This window comes from Carcharhinus amblyrhynchos, chromosome 17 (assembly GCF_965287045.1).
Source record: "Carcharhinus amblyrhynchos chromosome 17, sCarAmb.v2.hapA, whole genome shotgun sequence".
Taxonomy (NCBI): Eukaryota; Metazoa; Chordata; class Chondrichthyes; order Carcharhiniformes; family Carcharhinidae; genus Carcharhinus; species Carcharhinus amblyrhynchos.
Window position 1 is genome coordinate 11,680,044 of NC_137340.1, and position 22,966 is coordinate 11,703,009.

Genomic DNA, 22,966 nt, shown 5'->3' on the forward strand with positions numbered 1-22,966 from the left:
ATAAAACAGCTTCTAGATGTAGCATAATGCAATATTTGAGTGTTGCAGTGGAAGCTCAGACTCTGTCATTGTGACTGCTGATTATATTGTGCACAAAGGGCATGCAGTATATCACAACAGTCAACAATTTGTCCTCCAACAGGTCACGAGGACTGTTCTGTCTATGCCTAGGGGAATGGCAGTGGCTCTATGAAGCATGAAGCTGCCGTCCTCTCTCAAGAAAACAACCTTGGCCCTCCCATCTCCAGTACCCTTGCTGTTGCTTGTCCATCCAAGATGATGCGATCCCCCTCGCGTGCCTTCTAACCCCAGATATGCAGCTGTGGCTGCAGCAGGTGATGGATTCCACCTGCAACATCCTTAATGAAGCACAGACATCGAACACTTTGTTCCTCACTGATGTTCCAAGTAGAATTGTTCCTGGAAATCCGAGACAAATATGGTCCCCATCACCTTCTTCCTCTTCCAGCAACTTGACCTGCTCTGCATGGCCTCTGTTTCTTCACCAAGACATGCTGTATTCCAGGGAGAATACATCCAATAGTCTTTCACTGCATGTGTGCTCATACCTTACTCATGTGACATCTGGCAGGATTTGCCCCAAATATTTGTGGTATGCTGCAGACACAATTTGGAGCTCTGAGGACACTGATAGTATCCATATAAAATGGTCATAAATGATCCCAATCTCTCTTCCACGATGCCCCAAACATTGTGGTAAAATCGTCAAACCCCTACAGTGCAGAAGGAGGCCATTCGACCCATCGAGTCTGTACTGACCATAATCCCACCCAGGCCCTATCCCTGTAACTCCACATATTTACGATGCTAATCCCCCTGACACTAGAGTCAATTTAACATGGCCAATCAACCTAATGCACACATCTTTGGACTGTGGGAAGAAACCGGAGCACCCGGAGGAAACCCACGCAGACACAGGGAGAATGTGCAAACTTCACAGAGTGATTGGAGGCTGGAATTGAACCCGGGCCCCTGGCACAGTGCTAACCACTAAGCACTGTGCCACCTATTAAAGGTGGAAATGGTCACATATTCAAATCTTAATCATAGCTTGGGCTACAAGTTATACCATGCACACCAGTCTGCAATCAGCACCGTGATGGACATCAGTCATCAAGATGAAACTTCTGGCTCAGTTCACAATCCACTTTTTCCCTCTAGTTGGTAGGCCATTTGAGACTCCCCACACATGATAGAAGTAGATGGACTTGTGCAGAAACAACCACGTGTACACACGGGCATATGTTATTTATATGGAGTTCCTGTAGGTGCGCACTAAGCGGAACATTCCTGAGCAGGTCAGTGGTATTCCTCATAGAATAAAGGACAGAACGTGTGGTGGTTGTGCTCAACACAGCAGAAGGGGGTCACCTAGCTTAGGGAACCAATTGGGATGGAGAGCGGGAGTGGGTTATCACCCCAGGGTGAGAATCTTCTCTTCGGCAGAAGGCAGCCTGAAACCATGTTGTATACAGGTAGGGACTGGTGGTGGGGAGGGGGCCCGGGCAGCTGGTGGGCTATTCTCAGGTAGCCAGGGGACTGTTCCAGGGCAGCCTGGGAGGGGGAGCTGTTGGCCTCTGTACTGTTTCCCTAATTAATAAATGCATTTGTGTTTCTGAGAAGCCTGTGAACGCACATCATTACAGTTTGGTACTTCCATTGTCTTTGTCCAGGAAATTCCTCCCTCAATGAAGCTTTGGAGCCAGGTCTCACATCAGTGACTGACAGCTGAGACATTGATTGACTCGCTGCAAAGCACAATGCCTGCCTGAAGCCATAAGAGATCATTCCAAACATAGAAACAATCCCTTCCTCAAATAATTTATGTTGCGGTGCTAGGTATAAAGTGTCTACTGCCCGACCCTAAAATTTCCTGCTGTCTAATACCAATTTAATGGCCCACATCTCCCCGTTATGACAGTGCCTGTGAAAGGTGAACGATTAAAATGGGAGACAATACAAGGAAAATTGGCATCTGATGGGAACGCTTAATAAACCAAACTTAAAGGCGAGCATGCTGACTTGTGATCTCTCCCCAGTTAGACGCTGATGAAATTTGTAGCATGTCATGCTGCTGAAGTCGTCAACATCTGCTCTCTCTCTGTCCAATTGCTCGTGTCCAATTGTATGAGAGCTGCCCTGTCACCATAATTAAAACTTTCTGAACTGGAAACCTCCTTTAGTTATCCCATTTCATTCACGTCAGCCCCCTCCCAAAGCTGGGGGCAGAATTTTACAAGACTGCGATGGTGGGTTTGCAGGCATTGACAGGGGGGCATAAAACTCCCTAGGTGGTCTTTGTGCCAACCTTGCACTCACTCTGAGCTGCCTGAAACATGCCGGGGAATGGGCTTTGCCGAGGGCGGCCAATTAATGCCACTTTGGGGCTGCTTCCTGCTCAATTTTGAGGTTTGTGGATGGGGTGGAGCGAGAGATGGGGGAGCGGGTGGAGGGCGAAGGTCAGGCCCAACATGTCATCCTGCGCAGGCCTTGGAGGCAAGAGGTGATGGGTTTCTGTTGCTGATCACATTTTGAGATCGGGCGCAATCCTTCTCTCCCCACTAGTTTTTCAAACCATCTCCTTAACCCCCTCCCAAGGTCTCCCTACGAGCCCCTTGTGTCCTGTAGGCTCCAGCACTTTGACCTGGGGACCAGCTCCCGGCGGCAGCTGCTGAGATTGCCGTGCTGCCGGTTATTCAGATTTTCTGGGTCGAGACTCCTGTCCGCGTAAGGGGCAGAGGTCTCACCTTCAGACCATGAACACCTCTTGGAGCGTTAACTGGCTGTGTGGCAGCCAGCAACCTCACCAACATGACTAGTGACAGTGCGGCAAACTCCTCCATCACAAAACTTCTGCCTTGGTGTCACAAATATCAGAGTTACTAATAGATCTAACAGAGAATTCATGCAGGACTTCTTTATCCAGAGAGTGGTCAGCATGTGGAACTTGCTGCCGCACAGATTGAGATGAATGACATTAATGCCTTGAAGAGGATGGTAGGTAAACACACCAGAGAGAGTGGAATAGCAGCATGTGCCGATAGAGTGGGTTGAACTGTAGGAGATTTGAATGGAGCATAAACTCCAGCCTGGACCAATTGGGCCGAATGGCCCATTCTGTGCAGTAAATTCGATGTAATTCCATGTAATTTAATGTAATTCTATAATGTAGGTTTTGTCTCTCACTCATGGGTAAAATTTCAGATTAATGGCAATTTTTTTTACAGAGCTTAAAAAACAAACGCACCAAGCATTTTAATGTAATTTGACTTAAATACGTGTTGAATTTGGATTTGATTTCAGTGAGCACCTCTAATTATCCTGATTTATTTTGCTGATAATCACACACAATGGAATCAAATCAAAAAAACGGGGATGGATTGACCGGAACTCAAAAAGAGGCAACTTTACGTGCATTGATTCAGCGCACAGGATATAGCTTGGTACAGGTAGGAGTACAAAATCACCAGGTCAAAAGAATGACGTTGATTTTTTTTTAACCAGACGGCTTCACATTGGTGCCCAAGAACTCAGGAACAAAAAACCAGGCCGTTGAGCTTACTTTGCTATTCATTTAGATTATGGCTAACCAGCACCCCAATTCCATTACCTTGCCTTATCCTCATATCCATTGATGTCCCTGCCTGCCAAGGACCTGTCTGTCTCACTGTCCAGGTGGAGACGGTTCCAGATTCCTATAGACTCAGTGGGGGGAATTTTCCCGGGAATCGTGGGGGGGGGCGGACCATGCAAAAGTCCATTGACTTTGGGCAGGATTTACCGGTTTTGGGGCGAGACCAGCCAGAAAATCCCGCCCACTGTCTCCAAACTAACTTTCTGAAAACTGGCAATGTCTGAAAACCGGATTCTTATTCAGCTGCCATGCAAGGAGTCTTCTTTTTATTGGATGATTAAAATGACCTACTGGCTTGGCGGGCTAGTTGCTTTATTGGCACGGTGGCATGCCAACTAGTGACCAGCTTTACCTTTCTGCCTTCTCCTCCGCTCCCACTTGGTCCCAGCTGAGCCAACCGCAACTGCCCGACCTGAAAACTGGCACCATCCAGATTCCGATCTGAGGGTACCAGTTTTGAGATACCGCTCTGTGGGCGGGGTATTCCAGTCCTTCCCGCCAGCAGGCTCTTCCAGTCCTACCAAAGGCGACCCCCACCACCCCCCACCCCTCCCCACCTGCGGCAGGTTTCCAGATGGCCGGAGGAATGAGCCACCCAAAACACCGTAGAGATTGGTGAGACTGGAAGATCCTGCCAGCAGTGAACCCTCTCCACCGGCGGAAAACATGCCACGGGGGAGAGGCAGAAATCTCCCAGCATGTGTGTGTGTGGAAAAGCTCGTCCTGATTTCATAAGAACATAAGAAATAGGAGCAGGAGTCGGCCATCTAGCCCTTCGAGCCTGCCCCGCCATTCAATAAGATCATGGCTGATCTGAAGTGGATCAGTTCCACATTCCCACTTTCTCCCCATAACCCTTAATTCGCCTGTCTATCAGAAACCTATCTACCCATGACTTAAATATATTTAGCGAGGCAGCCTCCACCACTTCAACGGGCAGAGAATTCCAGAGATTCACCACCCTTTGAGTGAAGAAGTTCCTCCTCAACTCTGATCTAAACTGCACCCCCCCCCCCCCTTATCTTGAGGCTGTCTCTTCTAGTCCTGCTATCCTTTCCAAGCAGGAAGAATCTCTCTACCTCTACCCTATCCATCCCCTTCATATACATCTCTGTAAGATCCCCCCTCAACCCTCTAAACTTCAACGAGTGCAGACCCAGTCGGCCAACCCCCTATGAAGAGAGACTAAATAGACTGGGTCTGTACTCATTTCACTCTGAATGATCAAGTAAAGATTAGATCTGCAATCAATGCAATAACCTGCAACATTAAATACGAACAGCTTATCATTTGTAAATGTTACTGATGGAAGAATTGCACAGAGGCAAGTGTGATCCACCCTCAAATAAGCATAGTCCAAAACTAATTGATCGATCCGATCCCATTTATTTTGCTCACACAAATGTCTGGATTTACCCCTACAATAAGTGACATTGATGTGCTGAGCAGGACTTGGGAGGAGTAAAATTCATATTACAACAATCCAGAATCAAGAATGCAGTAGAGATCTGTTTTGATTTACCCTGATATTTATAGAATCCTTACAATACAGCAAGAGGCCATTCACCCCATTGAGTCTGCACCGACCCTCCAAAAGTGCACCCCATCCAGGCCATCCCCTCCACCCTAACCCATAACCCTGTCCTTTTGCTGTGGCTGATCCACCTGATGCACATATCTTGGAACAACAAGGCACATTTTAGAATGCCAAATCCTCCTACTGTGGGAGGAAACTGGAGCACCCAAGAGGAAACCCACATAGACACAGGGAGAAGGTGCAAACTCCACCCAGACAGCTTCCTGAGGCTAGAATTGAACCTGGGTCCCTGGTGCTGTGAGGGCGCAATGCCAAGCACTGTGCCACATTTGATCTGCTTAAGCAAAACAAGTTGTTTGTGAGTAATTAATGATGCAAACAGAGGGGATTGAACTTAAAGGAGGATAATTAGATTGAAAATTTCCTTCCATTCTGTATTGCTAGAATGAAATGGCACCAAGTGTACAAGTACGAGCAATTGGTGTTTATTCAGGTACATTAAAGACAGCTCCATTTTTATTAAATCCCAAATTAATTTTTTGTAGCAACGTTCAGGGCCAAAAAGCAGGATAAAATCTGAGGGAAAGTATTGGACCTTCAAATAACATTGTTTGCTCAATTTTAGGTCAAATGTGAATGGGGAGCAGATTTGATTTTATGGGTAACAAATTTAAACAACTGGTGTAAATAGGCTTTTTTGTGCTAACACTCTGAGATCTTAGAATGTTTGGTGTAAAGACAAATCTCAATAAGAGATCACACTGAGGTGAATCGCACAGAAGGACAGAACTGACACTTGAATTAAGAAAGAAAAACCTGCTGTCAAACTAAGTTTCCTTTCACCTTATTATCTTATTCTAATCCTGTGGGCTTCCTTCCATGTTAGAGAATGAAATCCTCTCTTTGGTCTTCTGGATTTAAATATCCATCAGTTCGCCACGTTGAAGCCATGTTCAGCTTAATATTTGTAGAAAGCTTCTTTTTAACACAAAAATATGAACAGCGACTACCTGATGTCTCTCTCTCTCTCATTGCAGGAAAATGGACAAAGAAAATATGGGGGTCCCCCCCCAGGATGGGAAGGCCCACCTCCTGAGAGGGGCTGCGAGATTTTTATTGGCAAATTGCCACGGGATCTTTACGAAGATGAACTTGTACCAGTTTTGGAAAAAGTAATGCTTTATAAGATCTGCTTTTTAGACTAGTTGGCGTGTATTTAGTTTCACTCGGCAAGGATTTTGTTGCAATTAACCAGACAAAATTTGATAAAGTCAGAGATTTTAACTTGCTCGAAATCCATTTGCTGGAACGGAATTACTAAAAAAAAAATCGGGCTTCCACTGCGTGTGATTGGTAGATAGACATCTGGGTTTTTCATCAACTGATAGGTTTATCAAGATTAAATTTTAATATCAGTTGCTAAAATGGCACTGGAGCGTGGTGACTTCTTGCAAATTTTCCCTACCATATCCTCTAATTCTGTCTTTGACTCTTGTTCTATACTTTTAAAACTAACTCTTCCAAACCCTCTAATTATGTTAATGGACCTACAATATAATAAACTGATCTTTCTCAACACCCTAGCAATGACTGGTGTGGAGTTGCCAGCGTTGGATTGGGGTAGGCACAGTAGGTAGTCTCACAACACCAGGTTAAAGTCCAACAGGTTACTCACCTGATGAAGGATCAGTGTTCCGAAAGCTCGTGCTACCAAATAAATCTGTTGGACTTTAACCTGGTGTGGTGACCTATTTACTGTGCCTAGCTATGACTGTAACACTACATTCTGCAACCTTGCCTTTTCTTCTTCCCTTTGGACTCTATATATGGTATGTTCCATCTGTATAGAGCACAAAAAACAATACTTTTCACTCTACCCAATACACGTGACAATAATAAATCAGATCAAATTAAAATTCAGTCAGGCATTATCTTCTTTCAAATTACTGTTGGGTTGCTGATACAGAGAAATCTTTTTGTACCTTACTCAATGTCCATTGCCCCCTGCTTGAAGTCTCCCAGATCTTCGCCAACGGTCCTTGATATAATCATTAATAGTAAATTCGGGGTGAATTCCATTTTTAATGTTTCCTGGAAAAGTCCAGATAAAATCACAAGTTCAATGTTGTGGGGGGAATCCCTGCTTGGGATCTCTTTCCACATTCCTAGTTTGCCCCCTCTGAGCCAACTTTGCGATTGAAACATTAGGTTGTTAATGTGTACCAAAAGTAGAAATGTCCCAGGACAGACTCACGGAAACTCCATTCTGTGCCCCGTCCTTTGTGACCAAACTCCTCTCATTAATAACCTCTGTTCCCTTTCCTTTAGTTAACCATCAGCTTGAACCTCTGTGACCTTAGTTCCCAATAGAATCCATCACACAAAATATCACAGGCATTTCGAAACTCTAGAATAACATATAGTTGCTCCTTTTACAAAGTATATTCAGGTTCGTTGATTACCCTTCTAAAGCTAAATGGGTGTCTTTAGTTAGATTATTTTTACACAGGTGTACTTCCTTTTGACTTCTGGCTATTGATTCCAATACTTTTCCAATTATAGAGATCAGGTTAATGAGTCTCGAGTTGCTTTGTGTTACCCTTCTTGAATATGGGAAACAAATTTGCCTGCTGGCAAAATTTGGCAAAACCAAATTAATCCCTGTATTTATTGGCTCGCTCAAAGTGGTAATTACGGTCTCAACAGTCTCCTTTCTGGACTCTCTGAACAGTAAGGATATCCTTGTTGATTAATTAACTTCAGCACCTTAATTCTGTCTGGAGTTCTAAGCTGCGGTGTAAGAGTTTAAGTATTGTGGAGGTGGGCGATGATTAAACTCGAGGTAAACGAGAATGCACAAAACTGGGATATCAAAGCAGCAAATGTTGGGAACACAGTCAGCTTCAACGGAGAAAATGGACTCAACACCATTCTAAAGTCATTCTTCAGACCCAGCGCATTTTATCTAAAATAATATTATTATACTTAACATTCACAAAAGAAAGAGGTATTATGAACCATTTTCATTTGACTTTTGGCATTAAGACCGTTCTTTAGCAGGAATCCATGCAACACTGTACTGTCAGACTTAATTTCTATACTAAAATATTACAGTAAGAGGTCTCACAGCATCAGGTTAAAGTCCAACAGGTTTATTTGGTATCATGAACTTTCGGAGCACTGCTCCTTCATCAGGTGAGCCCCAGTGGAGTCTCCTCTACACTGGGGGAGACTAAACGCAGCTTGGGTGACTGGTTGACCATCCCTCTGTCCATAAGCATGACCCCACCCTTCCTGTTGCATGTCATTTTATGCCTACATGTCCGCCCTTGACCAACTGCACTGCTCTCGTGAAGCCCAGTATGAACTCAAAGTACAGCGCCTCATCGTCCGATTAGGCATGTTACGGCTTTCCAGACTCAACATTGAGTTCAACAACGGTAGACTGTGAATTTTCCCCTCCACCTCAACCTTTTTGGTTTTTATTTATTAGTTCTCTTCGTTTGCCCTAACACAACCTCACCCCTTCCCCACATGTTCACATGTCCCTTGTTGGTCAATTTTGCTCCCACTGAGCCCTGACTTGTGTTCTCCTATTAACACCTTCTGCGATCTTACCTTTATGCCACTATTAACACTCTCCAGTCCTTAATAGCACCATTAAGGCCCCCTTTTGTCCTATATCCATGGTGTCTGTTAGTCTCTGTAGCTCCAATCTATCCCTGACCTTTTGTTCTGCCCCATCCCTTCTCCAACCATATAATTCATTACATTTCTACCTCTCAAGTTCTGTAGAAGGGTCTCACGTGGACTCAAAATGTTAACTCTGTTTCTCGCTCCACAGACTTGCTGAGTTTTTCCAGCGGTTTCTGTTTTTAATTTTTGTCAGGTATTTTCAGGAAAGTTTCCATTGATTAAAAATCCATTTGTCATCAATACCAATTGAAATCTCAATAGGTTGTACTGTTGGTGGCTGTGGATTTGCTGTGGGATATTCTACACACGAAGCCAGTAGCTGGTGGCACGTTCTGTCCGAGCAGGGCAAACTGCAATTCTCTGCATTATTCTAACATCCTAGCAGATACAGTGAAGGCTACTCATGGCCAGTTACAATGATTGCACGTGGAATCGATAGACTGAGATATCTAGCCTGTCACAAGGGTTTTTGACACACAAATTGTTGGTAAAGAGCTGAGTGAAAGCAATAAGTGGATCCATTGCTCAGCACCTGTTTGACAGCGATAGCCCGACTGGCTTGACTCCCACAGGAAGTAAAGAACATCCCTTATCGTGTACGAGTGGTAGGAACCAGAGTGCGACTAGTTTGACATCTGCACAACAAATTAAATGATCATTTTCTGTTTTGGACATCGCTGTGTACAAAATGGAAACCAATTGTGACTGTAGTACGTAACATAAAATATTGACACTATTCAAGAAAAATAGAACTTGCACAAATATAATATATATATGCATATATAGCTTTCCTCATGACCTCAGGATGTCCCGGAGCTCTTTGCCCTAACTAATACTTTCTGATACGTAGGCTGATATTTCCTGCCAATGGGATATTCCAGTCCTGTCGATGGCGAACCACTGTGCCATGTTCCCCAGTGACAGAGGGTGCAGGGCGTGCAACACCCCATAGATATCGGTGGAAGGTTCCACTGCCAGCCGATGATAAGACCCCACCACCTCTAGAAATTACGTCGTGTTGGGAGGGAGGAAAACCCACCCAGAGTCAGTGTAGCAACATGGGAAACGTGGCAGCCGACTTGTAGCCAAGAAACTCCCATAAACAGATCAAGAGCCAGATCACTTACTGATGTTATTTGAAGAATAAATATTAGTCAGCACACACAAGTGCAAAAAGTTCAAACTTCCACTTGATTCTGCTGAAGTAGCTTACACTGCCTGCATTGGGAATGATTAGCCTCAGTGCAAATATTTCACAATGTTCTTGCTTCCTCCCTCAGATCGGGAAAATATACGAATTACGGATGATGATGGATTTTAATGGCAATAATAGAGGATATGCCTTTGTATTGTTTACCAGTAGACAAGATGCCAAGAATGCAATTAAACAGCTTAATAATTATGAAATAAGGTAAGTTTGTGACGCAGCCGAGATATACAAGTGTAGTGTCGGGCAGGGCCTTGAATTTAAGACTTACGTATCACATACCAGCCGTCCCTTATGTTGACTGGAGCTTTGGAAAATATGTCATAACATAAACAAGATGTGGATGAAGGAACATTGCAGGTTCTCATGTTGCGATAGGGCTTGCTACACCTTACAGGGGAGGCAGCGGCATAGTGGCATTGTCATTAGACTAGAATCCAGAGACCCAGGGTAATCCTGTGGGGACCCCGGTTCGAAACCCACCATGGCAGATGGTGAAATTTAAATTAATTCAAAGTCTAATGATAACCATGAAACCATTGTCAATCGTCCTAAAAACCTATCTGGTTCACTCGTGTCCTTTAAAGAAGCAAATCTGCCATCGTTACCTAGTCTGGCCTACCTGTGACTCCAGACCCACACCAATGTAGTGGACTTTCAAATGCCCTCTGAAGTGGAGGGCAGTAAATACTGGGCACAGCCAGCAATGCCCACATCCTGTAAAATGAATAAATAAAAAATATTGGCAAGTGGCACCCAATAAATACAACAGAAAATCAACTTAAAGAGCAAACTGGAATTTTAAATCATAGGCATGTTTCTTTTATTGCTGCAGTTTAAGTTTAGGTGACACAGTTCTAGTCACCTATTCATGGGGGAGTTTTTACTTCCAAACACACTGGAAGTGGTATCAGGGGTTGCTCCAGTAGCATGTGGAAAAGCTGGAAGCATGGGCCTTCCCGCACAGGGAATTTTAACTCCATAACCTAGGGCGTTTGGCCCTGGCAATACTTCACCAGGAAGTCAACATGATTGACAGACTGAGCGACCAGTCAAAAGTGGAGCATGCCACAGGAAGCTGCAGGAACAACGGGGGGATGCTCCAAATCCCAACCCTGGCTGCGGTGAGCGGGGGTGGGAGGGGGGATGCCCAGTCACGAAGGGTTTCCAACCCTGAACAATGGGAATGTAACGTGGGTTGGATGATGGGATTCTGATGATGGAGAGCTTGCATGGTTTGGGAGGAAGCACTGAACTTTTCCCACCTGTAAGGCTGAGCTCACCTCCATGGGGCTGCTGGGTTTGTTGACCAGGCCCAGGATCGTTGAATGAGCAAAGCAGCTTAAATGCAAGGCTCTCCTCCACATTAACATATTTAACCCACTGCCTGGGTGTGGGTTATCCTGCTTCAATGAGAGAAAAAGCCAGTGGGTTGGAGCCAACTTCCCTCCACACTGGGAACACTTTATTCATTTAATCCCCTGACCCACACCCGATTACACTCACTTCCCTTCCCGGAATGTTTTAAATACTAGATCCTTGTACAAATATTCTGACAGCCCAAAAACATTAATAGATGCTCATCCCAGCTGGTCTCTTAGTTGTGAAGCCAGTGTCATGTTTACCAGCAAAAGCATTTTGTAAACCAGAAGCTGAATTTGATATTCGTTTAAATGCATGCATGAACTTAAATTTAGTTGAATGTAAGTAATACTTTCCTGCTGGCATTATTGACTGACACCGTGGTCTGAAGAATGCCAACTAACGTCAAGAGGGGAAACTAAAGGGTTAATTATCCAACTTCTATCCAAGTATCAGGACTGCGTTGGGTGAGCAAATTAATCTGTTGAAATTCTTCCAATAATTCTGTGTCACTTTTCATAGAATCATACGGTGCACAAGAGGCCCTTCGGCCCATCTGCACTGACGCACGAGAAACACTGGAACTCCCACCTAATCGGTGGCACAGTGGTTAGCACTGCTGTGGCACAGTGCCAGGGCCCCAGGTTCAATTCCTACCTCGGGCTACTGTCTGTGTAGAGCCTGCAAGTTCTCCCCGTGCCTGCGTGGGTTTCCTCCCACAGTCCAAAAGACGTGCAGGTTAGGTACATCGGCCATGCTAAATTCTCCTTCAGTGTACCTGAACAGGTGCTGGAGTGTGACAACTAGGGGATTTTCACAGTAACTTCATTGCAGTGTTAATGTAAGCCTACTTGTGACTAATAAATAAATACGCTTTAATCCCATCTGCCAGCACTTGGCCCATAGCCTTGAATGTTACGATGTGTTAAGTGCTCATCTTTTTACTTTTTAAAAGATGTGAGGCAACTTGCCCCTACTACCCTCCCGGGCAGTGCATTCCAGAGTGTCACCACTCTGAGTAAAACGGTTTTTCCTCACATTTCCCCTTAAAGCTCCTGCCCCCCACCTTGAACCCATGTCCCCTCGTGACTGACCCTCCAACTAAGGGGATCAGCTGCTTCTTACCCACGCTGTCCATGGCCCTCATAATCTTGTAAACCTTTACCATTGTCGATTGCAAGTGTCTGGAGCACTGGGTTCTCACTGTGGAAAATTTCAATGAGTTTCCTCTCATGTAGAAGAACCTTTTTAAAAAATTGTAAATACAGACACGCTGTGAATAAGCTGGAGGGAAAAGTCAAAATAAAGATATCCCAGGCTAAGAATAGAAACTATTCCACTGGCAGCTGTGTGGGTTACCAGAGGACATTGATTTAAGATAATCGATAAAAGGATCAGACGGGAGCTGAGGAGAATTTTTTTTCCCTGTCGTGATTTGGAATGGTCTGCCTGACAGGACACACATTCAACAGAAACTTCCAGAAGGGAATTGGATTTTTATTTGAAGGGGAAAAGGTTCAGGACTGTGATGAAAGAGCAAGGGAGTGGAGTTAATTGGATTAACTCTTCGAAGGAGCCAAAGGCAGCACCGTGGGCTGAATGTCACCCTTCGGTGATATGAGATCCCTGGAAGGATATTTATTCGGTGATCCGTAACCCAGGTCTCTGCTTTCCCTGCAGGAACGGCCGGCTCTTGGGTGTGTGCGCCAGCGTGGACAATTGCCGGCTGTTTGTTGGCGGGATTCCTAAGACAAAGCGAAGGGATGAAATTTTGGCTGAGATGAAGAAGGTTACGGAAGGGGTGGTTGATGTGATTGTCTACCCCAGCGCAGCAGACAAAACCAAAAATCGAGGGTTCGCCTTTGTGGAATATGACAGCCATCGAGCTGCGGCAATGGCAAGGCGCAAATTGTTACCAGGTTTGAAGCTTTCTTGTGGCATGTTTTTGCAAAGAGCAGTTGAAAGATAAGCCGAGCCCTATCCCGTGATCTCACATTAATGTTCATGTACATATACAGTGTGATAATCTCACTGAGCTAAATTAGCTGCCAAGTATATAGATTTTCATTTTGTTTGGCTCACTAGGAACTGATATCGTTATTGGGGTGGCACAGTGGTTAGCACTGCTGCCTCACAGCGCCAGGGACCTGTGTTGGGTCATAGTCTTTGTGGAGCCTGCACGTTCTCCCCATGTTTGCATGGGTTTTCTCTGGGTGATCTGGTTTCCTCCCACAGTCCAACAATGTGCGGGTTAGAGTGATTGGCCATTGCCACTTGGAGTGGGGGAGCTAGCAGGGTTACGGGGATGGAGGGGGTGGGTGAGATTGTGGTCACTGCAGACTCAGTGGGCCGAATTGGCCCCTCCTGTAACGTAGGGATTCTTTATTGCGGAGTCATTTTGAAAATTGAATATATTGTTAAAAGTCGAAGTTTTTGTGTACATCTATTATGGGATTTAAAGATATGCACAGTTTAAGGGTTTTAGTGGTAATGTATGAACGTCAGAACACTTAACAGCCAGCCGAATATAGCCAGATTAGCAATGGAACAGCAATGGGATTGCTTTAGTCTCTGGATAGGGAGGAGGAAGTCTTCTGACCAAGGCTCTCACTCCTGATTGTCACACAATGCTTCTCTGGCAGCACACGGAAAGTCACGGCCTTCCCCATTGGCAAAATCTTTTCAAAGCCCTTCGCTGCAGTTTACATGAACCTGGTGAGTGGTCAAAAGCCACCAATCCTCCCTAGTTATCAGCAACTCTGTCTGCTTTTCCTGACCGTTCCAGGTGCAAAGTGCAGCAGTGGCAGTAAAAGGAGGGGAGGGGTTAAGTTCGGCATGTGGGGGAATCGATGGCCGAGTGGTATTATCGCTAGACTATTAATCCAGAAACTCAGCTCATGTTCCGGGGTCCTGGGTTCGAATCTCGCCACGGCAAATGGTGGAATTTGAATTCAATAAACAAAGCATCTGGAATTAAGAATCTACTGACGACCGTGAAATCATTGTTGTTCATTAATGCCCTTTAGGAAAAAAGATTTTCTATCCTTACCTGGTCTGGACTCTCAACAGCCCTTGAATAATTAGGGATGGGCAATGAATGCTGGCTAGCCAGCAACGCCCATGTCCCACAAATTAATAAAATAAAAATGTCATCCAGCTGCCAAGAGTAGGCGGGAGATGCTTTCTTTAGAGCAGTGTCTTGCTCAGTTTGATTCTCACCCAGTTGCTGAGTACGAGTACATCCAGCCAAGCAATGATGATGCCAATCTAAGCCAGTCTGAGGCCTGAGCCAGTGCCAGCTTTTGGCTTAATTTCACTGAGAATGGGAGATACCAAATGGGTCTGCACTGTAGCGTACTGGGCAGGGAGGGCTAGTTCAGTGCAGTCTGGGGCACAGAAGATCACAGTGCAAAACTGAGAGGTCTTAACACTGTAAAATGAAAAACCTAAGGTTGTGAGTTTCTCTCCTTTTAATTAATTTTAAACCCTTCTTCACTAGTGGTGTGTTTATAAAGGAAATTGTCTGTTTACATCTGATTCAAGCCTGCCTCTCAGTATGTGAAAAGCCTGACTATAAAGTTCATTCAGTCTTGAATTAATACATGTCAATTCTGCCAACCTCTCCTCAAAACCAAGTCCTGCAATTACTAATGTCACTCTTGTCTGACTTATCTCCAATGCACCAACATCCTTTAGAAAGCAGTGCAATGATACAGAGTATTGCATATGTAGCTCACCGCTAACCTAAACAAGGCTAGGTTATTTATATAAAACTTTATGCTATCGCAGCCCCAAAGTTGGCTTCCTACAAGATAGTCTCTGTTTATACTGCCTGGATAAACTCATATCTCAGAATCATTGAATCCCATAGGAACCGTACGCTGCAGAAGGAGGCCATTTGGCCCATCAAGTCCGCATCCACTTTCCAAAAGTGCATCCCACCCAGGCTCTTACCTCTAATCCACGCATTTACCACGGCTAATCCACCTTAGCTGCACATCTTTGGAGTGCGGGAGGAAACAGGAACACCCGGAAGAAACCTGCGCAGACACAGGGAGAACATGCATTATCCATACAGTCACCCAAGGCCAGAATTGAACTCGGGTCCCTGGCGCTGTGAGGCAGCAGTGCTAACCACTGTGCCACCGCTGCAGTGCCGTTTTGAATAACATCCTGGCCATCCAGCGGGATCTTAATGAGGTCATTATTGCAATTTAACGTTTTCAATTCAAGATCAGCTTTAGCCCACGTTTAGGGTTGGGTCAAATTATTCGGAATGATACCACATGGCCTGCAGTGGTTCCAGAAGGTGCTTCCCACAACCACTCGGCAACAGCACTAACCACTCTGCTACCGTGCCTGGAGTGAATTTGGTGAATATTTGGTAACAAGCACATACAGATCATTTCTCCCAGAAGGCAAAATGTAAATGGCTTTGAGGCAACACTCGGCAACAACCCCATATCTAAATACTTAAACTCAAATCCCCAGGAGGGAACATTTGACTCTGTAGAGGAATTACACTGAAGAGCTTGGTACAAATCAGAAACTGCATCGTGGCAAGGCTAATGCTACTGTGTCAAGTTAGTTAAATGACTTCTCGATCCAGGGAGAGGTCCCTTTTCTTTATAAGGGACAGGAATTACTGGAATAAGGTCATCCCGACAGAGGGGGCTCGTATTTCTTGGAAAGGAGCCTGGTACGGTTATCCTGTGGTGACCCAGCCACTGGTTCTTGAAAACTTCGGAAAAACGTGCAGTCAGGAAGGCCATTTGACCCATCACATCTGTGCTGACTCTTTGCAAAGTGTCACTCATATTTGATAGTCCAGGCGGCGCAGTGGTTATCACCGCTGCCTCACAGCGCCAGGGATTTGATTCCTGGCTTGGGTCACTGTCTGTGTGGAGTTTGCACATTCCCCCCGTGTCTGCGTGGGTTTCCTCCGGGTGCTCCAGTTTCCTCCCACAGCCTGAAAGAAGTGCTGGTTAGGTCCATTGACCCAAACAGGCGCAGGAGTGTGGCAACTAGGGGAATTTCACAGTAACTTCATTGCAGTGTTAATGTGAGCCTGACTTGTGAGACTAATAAATAAACTTTACTTTAGCCCTGCAAATTGGTGTAAATCATGAAAGAGAGTGTACACATTTCCACAACAGGCTTCCAAAGTGAGCTGCCATTCATGATACTAACAATCCCCTTAAGTTTCTTTGTTGTCTGCAGCCTTTCCATGTAACTGTGTGGGCCCTTTAAATTATTTTGCACTTAAAGGAGCTGACTTGATCTCAACCTGTGCTTGACAACAGCAATGTTGCTGGCTGTCTGAAGATCCTCTTTACCTGGTACCAAATTCCAGCCAAAAGACGGGTTGGGCAGAGAAAAGGTGTGTTCCCATTCATGGAGGAATCCGTAGGGACCATAAAGATAAGATAACCGCTCACGAGGGCGGCACGGTAGCACAGTGGTTAGCACTGCTGCTTCACAGCTCCAGGGACCTGGGTTCGATTCCCGGCTCGGGTCACCGTCTGTGTGGAGTTTGCACGTTCTCCTCGTGTCTGCGTGGGTTTCCTCCGGTTTCCTCCCACAGTCCGAAGATGTGCAGGTTAGGTTGATTGGCCATGCTAAATTGACCGTGGGTGCATAGGTTAGAGGATTAGTGGGTAAAATATGTACGGACACGGGGGTAGGTCCTGGGTGGGATTGTGGAGGGTGCAGACTCGATGGGCCGAATGGCCTATTTCTGTACTGTGGGGTTTCTATGATGATTTCTGGAGGAAATTCAGAGGCCCTGCCTCTACAAAGAGGTGAGAATTTGGAGTTCACTACCATGGGGAGTGGATGAGGCGAATAGTATTTTGAGGAAAAGTTAGAAAATTGCATAATGTAAAAAGAAATAGAAGAATATTCTGACCGAGTTAGATGAAGCAGTGTGGGAGATGGTTGATATGGAACTCCCAACACTGGCATTGGCTCAGCTGGGAAGAATAGCTTGTTTCTGCACTATAAATATTGTGTAATAAAAGGTAACTGGATTCAGAATTCAGATTCTTTGATTGAAATTTTACCACCCCGCCTGCCACGGGAATCAGAGTGGGCGGGGAGCGGACAGTAGAAAGATCGATTGATCTCGGGCAGGATTTTACATAGAGCATTGAACATAGAACCCTACAGTGCAGAAAGAGGCCCTTCGGCCCACCAAGTCTGCACCGAACACAATCCCACCCAGGCCCTACCCTCATATTCCCAAATATTATACCCACTAATCCCTCTCCCTACGCATCCCCGGACACTAAGGGGCAATTTCTTAGCATGGCCAATCAACCTAACCCGCACACCTTTGGACTGTGGGAGGAAACCAGAGTACCCGGAGGAAACCCACGCAGACACGAGGAGAATGTGCAAACTCCACACAGACAGTGACTCGAGCCGAGAATTGAATCCAGGACTCTAGCCGGGAATTGAATCCAGGACTCTGGAGCTGTGTAGCAGCAGTGCTAACCACTGCGCTACCACGCCACCCAGTTTCAGGAGGACGTAAAATTCCATCCATAATCCTTTTGGCACACACATATTTTACAATCATTAGCGTTTTTGGGAGAGTGGATACAGAGGGAATGTTCCCTCTTGTGGGGCAGAGGATAACTAGCATTGAGGTCTTCAGTATAAGATAGTCACCGAGAAATCCAATAGGGAATTCAGATGAAAGCTTCTTTACCCAGAGAATGGTGAGACTGCGGGACTCACTACCTCAGGGAATGGCTGAAGCAAACGGCATCATTGCATTTAATGGGAAACAAGGTAAGGGTATAAGCGAAATGGGATGGAGATAGGGAAAAATCAGGAAAGATAAGGGGAGGTTTGAGTGGAGCATAAACACCAACATGGACTGGTTGGGGCACATAGCCTGTTTCTGTGCTGTACATTTTAAGTAATCCAATGTAATTTGAATTCCAGGTTGCTATGCAGATACTTACCTGTCAGGAGTGAAGCCAAGATGATGTTGGTGATTCAATTTGAATTTGAATTTGAATTTGATATTTTGGAGCAAAGAGATGGATTGTGGATTGGCCGGTCCACACTGAGCATTGGCTTTGTAACTTTAAAAAGGAGCAAAAAAAATTGTTAAAAAGTAGAGGGTGAGTTGGGTAGATCTATAATAACCAAAGCTTATTTGGTTATTATAGATAATAACCAATCTATTTTCAAGTACCGAATCACACAACACAAACTGGTAACTAGCTCACACCACTTTTAGACCTCTCAGTCCTGTTTTACCATTTAATGGAGAAATTAGCAAATGACACATTCTGCCTTTCCGATGCAGGAAGGATTCAGTTATGGGGACATCCGATAGCAGTGGACTGGGCTGAGCCAGAGGTCGAAGTTGATGAGGAAACAATGTCATCTGTCAAAATTTTATATGTACGTAATCTTATGCTACCAACCAGTGAAGAAACGATCGAAAAAGAATTTAATAGCATCAAACCAGGTAAATACAGCACAATCCAAACATTAGCACTGTGTTATTTGGGGGGAATTAATCGGATTATAACATTTTTCATTTATATTTTAAGAATGCCTGAGCTAACTATGATGAGGGGAGCACTTGGTACAATGTAGCACAAATCTTAAAATATCACAATCTTGATCTTTTTAATTGGTGTATCTTCAGCAGTTTTTCTGGGGAGAATTCCAGGCTGTCAGTACACTCTTTACGATGATGTGCTTTCTGGCAATGCCCCTGAATAATCTAACTCTTATTTTAAGAATATGATCCCCTGTTATGGACTCATCTGGAGAAAATAGTTTTTCCATCTACCCTATCAACTGCCATGATCAACTTTAATACCCGAAACTGACCACACCTTAATTTCGTGTGTACGATCAACAATGCACTTGGCTTGAAAAGGCTTCTTTCACAACACCTCTTATCTATCATCTAGAAGGACAAAGGCAGCAAATGCATAATAATATCACCACTTGCAAATTCTCCTCCAAGTTACACAACATCCTGCCTTGGAATTGTGTTACCTTTCCTTCATTGTAACTGGGTCAAAATCCAGGGGAGGTGGATTTGAAACCAGGGAGAGATCAGCCATAATCTGATTGAATGGCAGAGCAGGCTGAAGGAGCTACTTCTGCTCCTAATTCCTACGTACCTATGTAACTCCCTCCCTAACAGCACCATGGGTTCACCTACACCAGATGAACTGCAGCAGCTCAAGAAGGCTCGCATTCTGAACCCAACCCCTGACAACCCAAGAATGAAGAAGGGGATTCAAGGGGATGCACCTCAGTCTATGTAACCCATCCACATGGTTCAACACTTTTAGCCTCAGTGTCATTCTGGGGCGTCTGCACTGCAACCCAGTGAGAACAATATTGTAGTATCTCAGTGACTGGCAACCACCAGGTTTGAAGAACAACAAGCTATTTATTAAGACAATTACTCCTGTGTACAGAGTGCTCGTGTGCTCCCGACTTCTCCAATTCCGAGATTGGGAATCTGCCCAGGAAAGCCCACACTCAGTTCTGGGATTCCTGCTCTTCGACTGATGGGGTCACTTGACATTGAAACCTCACCCCTCAAATGGGCTCACTACTACATCCCTCCCGCCTTAAGTCCCTTACTATAACATGCTATAAAAAGTTAATGTATTTACAAAGTAACAGCAAAACTAAAAATTTTAACACAATTTATTATAAGTTCAGTCTATCAGGTGACTTTCTCTTCTGCTGGGAGTAATGTAGCTCAACAGGTCGTCTCTCAACAATGGAGGGAGTCCCATGTAGATTCTTAGAAACCTGACTTTCTTCTTACAAAGGTGCATCAGTACTCATTATTTCATCAGTTTCCTCTCGAATAGGACTTGGCCCTTCGATGACTGTGTGGCCAAATTCCTCTCCAACTTGATTTTCAAGTTTGTTGATGACGCTATCGTAGTGGTTCGGATCTCAAACAATGATGGGACAGAGCACAGGAATGAGATAGAGAATCTGGTGAACTGTGCGGCAACAATAATCTGTCCCTCAGTGTCAACAAAATGAAAGAGATCGTCATCGACTTCAGGAAGCGTAACGGAAAACATGCCCCTGTCTACATCAATGCGAATGAAATAGAAATGGTCGAGAGCTTCAAGTTTTTAGGTGTCCAAATCACCAACAACCTGTTCCCCCATGCTGACACTATAGTTAGGAAAGCCTATCAACACTTTTACTTCCTCAGAAAACTAAGGAAATTTGGCATGTCAGCCACGACTCTCACCAACTTTTACAGATGCACCATAGAAAGCATTCTTTCTGGTTGTATCACAGCTTGGTATGGCTCCTGCTCTGCCCAAGAAAGCAAGAAACTACAAAAGATTGGGAATATAGTCCAATCCATCATGCAAACCAGCCTCTCATCCATTGACTCCGTCTACACTTCCTCAGAAAAGCAGCCAGCATAATTGAGAACTCCACGCACCTTTGGGGTATCTTTACCCCAAAGCACCTTCTTTCTTTGGGGTATCTTTACCCCAAAGCACCTTCTTTCTTTGGGGTAAAGATACAAAAGTCTGAGGTCACGACTCAAGAACAGTTTCTTCCCTGCTGCCATTAGTATGTGAATGGACCTACCTTGCATTAGGTTGATCTTTCTCTACACCCTAGCTATGACTGCAACACTACGTTCTGCACTCTCTCCTTTCCTCTGTGAATGGCATGCTTTGTCTGTATAGCGAAGTAGAAACAATGCTTTTCACTGTATGCTAATACATGTGACAATAAATCAAATCAAATTCTTCCGGCAGATTCACCTTCTCAGCTCCTTGTCTAACAGTCACATTACTGGCAGGTATTATCAGAGTGAACTGCTCCTCTGGTTCTTAAAGTCACTCCCATCTTCTCAAATGATCCACATATGTTTTTTTTAGATTCTATCCAGTACCTCCACCTCATAGGATACCAGCTCCATTTGGGGGCTGGGACCTGGGATCCAACACTCTCCACTTCCAAAATTTTAGACGAACACATTTGAAACTTCACCCCGAAAGAGGCTCGGTCCTACAAATACATTCCTGCTGAAGTATTGTGTTCAGGATTGAATGTGGTATTTCAGATCAGATTTAATCAGTGCTGTAACAAACAGCTATAACATAACTTCTACCCCTTTGTATTCCAGCCTACCTGAGGTAAATCCCAACATTCCATGAACATTGTCATGCCTGAGAATTTGTGTCCCCTGAATTGACCCAGTGTTTCAATAATCCGGATTTTTAACCTGAACTTGTTTCCCTCCCAAGAGATGACATGTCAGCTGGCGCTGATCTGGGGGAGGAGGGGTGGGGGGGGGGGTGGTGTTGCTGCAGAGGATGGGGAGGGGACGATGGAGTGTTACAGCATGACTGAGGAGGACACATGGGAGCAAGAGTCTATTTTGTTACATTCTTCCCAGGAGTTCATCGTGGACAGGGCAAATTAATTCCATGAAAGAACTTTATATTTTCCGTCATCATGAGACTTTAAAAAAGTGATGTTTTGAATTGGTGTGATTGTACATTTGAACATTGCATGATAGGGAGCTATGAGATGTTACACAGTGTCACGGGTTTGTGATTCCTATCCTGTATGGAGATTCCACGTAGAGATCAGTGCAGTCTGTCAGAATTGATTGGAATAGCACAAACAATTGAGGAGTTTTATCACTATTGGGACTTCAGATATTGTTGGATAAGACGGCTGTTTCCATGTACATGAACTTGGCTCAAATGTGTTACTTTCAGGCACAGTTGAAAGAGTCAAGAAAATCCGAGATTATGCATTTGTTCACTTTGTTACCCGCGAGGATGCGATTAATGCCATGAACAGGATGAACGGAAAGGTATTACTGGAATTTCTAATACCCAAGGCAAACCGTGAGTTATGCATTGGAAGATAATGATGATAACACATACTTTCTGTGCAATCCTGAAGGTGTTGGATGGTTCTCCAATTGAGGTCACGTTGGCCAAGCCTGTGGATAAGGACAGCTACGTGCGTTACACCCGAGGCACAGGCGGCCGAGGGGCGTTGCTGCAAGGGGAATATACCTACACCTTAGGACAGGTGTATGATCCTGCAGCTGCCTACCTAGGGGCCCCCGTTTTCTATGCACCCCAAGCCTACGCTGCTATTCCAAACCTGCGTTTCCCAAATAAGGGCCATCTCAGTGCCAGGGGGATGATACGGACTCCTTCCGTGAGAGGTAATTCCATCTTTCTGCATCTATCCCACAATAATAGCAGAAATCGCAAGCGTTGATTGTAAATGTTCAAAGCTGGTGCCTCAATAAGTCACGAACAGCTTAGGAATTCCTTCCTTCAAATCGGAAAAGAAAATGGGATCGATGACAGAATTTAAGAATTACGATTAGGATGTAGCATCAGTCTTATAATTCCGAAATACTGTTGCTGCCTCCTATTGATTAGAAATAAAGCAAAGCACGAAGGTCACACAAACATTGACGGATCTGTTATTTGGAGATCTCTGACTC

At 44.8% G+C, this 22,966-nt stretch overlaps 1 protein-coding gene across 1 annotated transcript in view; it reads left to right on the forward strand.

The window, feature by feature from the left end:
* Window positions 1-22,966, forward strand: part of a1cf (apobec1 complementation factor) — a 47,620-nt gene that overhangs the window by 7,699 nt on the left and 16,955 nt on the right. The window contains exons 2-8 of the mRNA XM_080205474.1: window positions 3,325-3,470; window positions 6,230-6,364; window positions 10,169-10,299; window positions 13,138-13,376; window positions 18,779-18,943; window positions 22,218-22,315; window positions 22,408-22,678. Of these exons, the coding sequence (XP_080061600.1) occupies window positions 3,372-3,470; window positions 6,230-6,364; window positions 10,169-10,299; window positions 13,138-13,376; window positions 18,779-18,943; window positions 22,218-22,315; window positions 22,408-22,678 (1,138 nt within the window). The 5' untranslated portion in view covers window positions 3,325-3,371. The remainder of the gene's footprint in view (window positions 1-3,324; window positions 3,471-6,229; window positions 6,365-10,168; window positions 10,300-13,137; window positions 13,377-18,778; window positions 18,944-22,217; window positions 22,316-22,407; window positions 22,679-22,966) is intronic.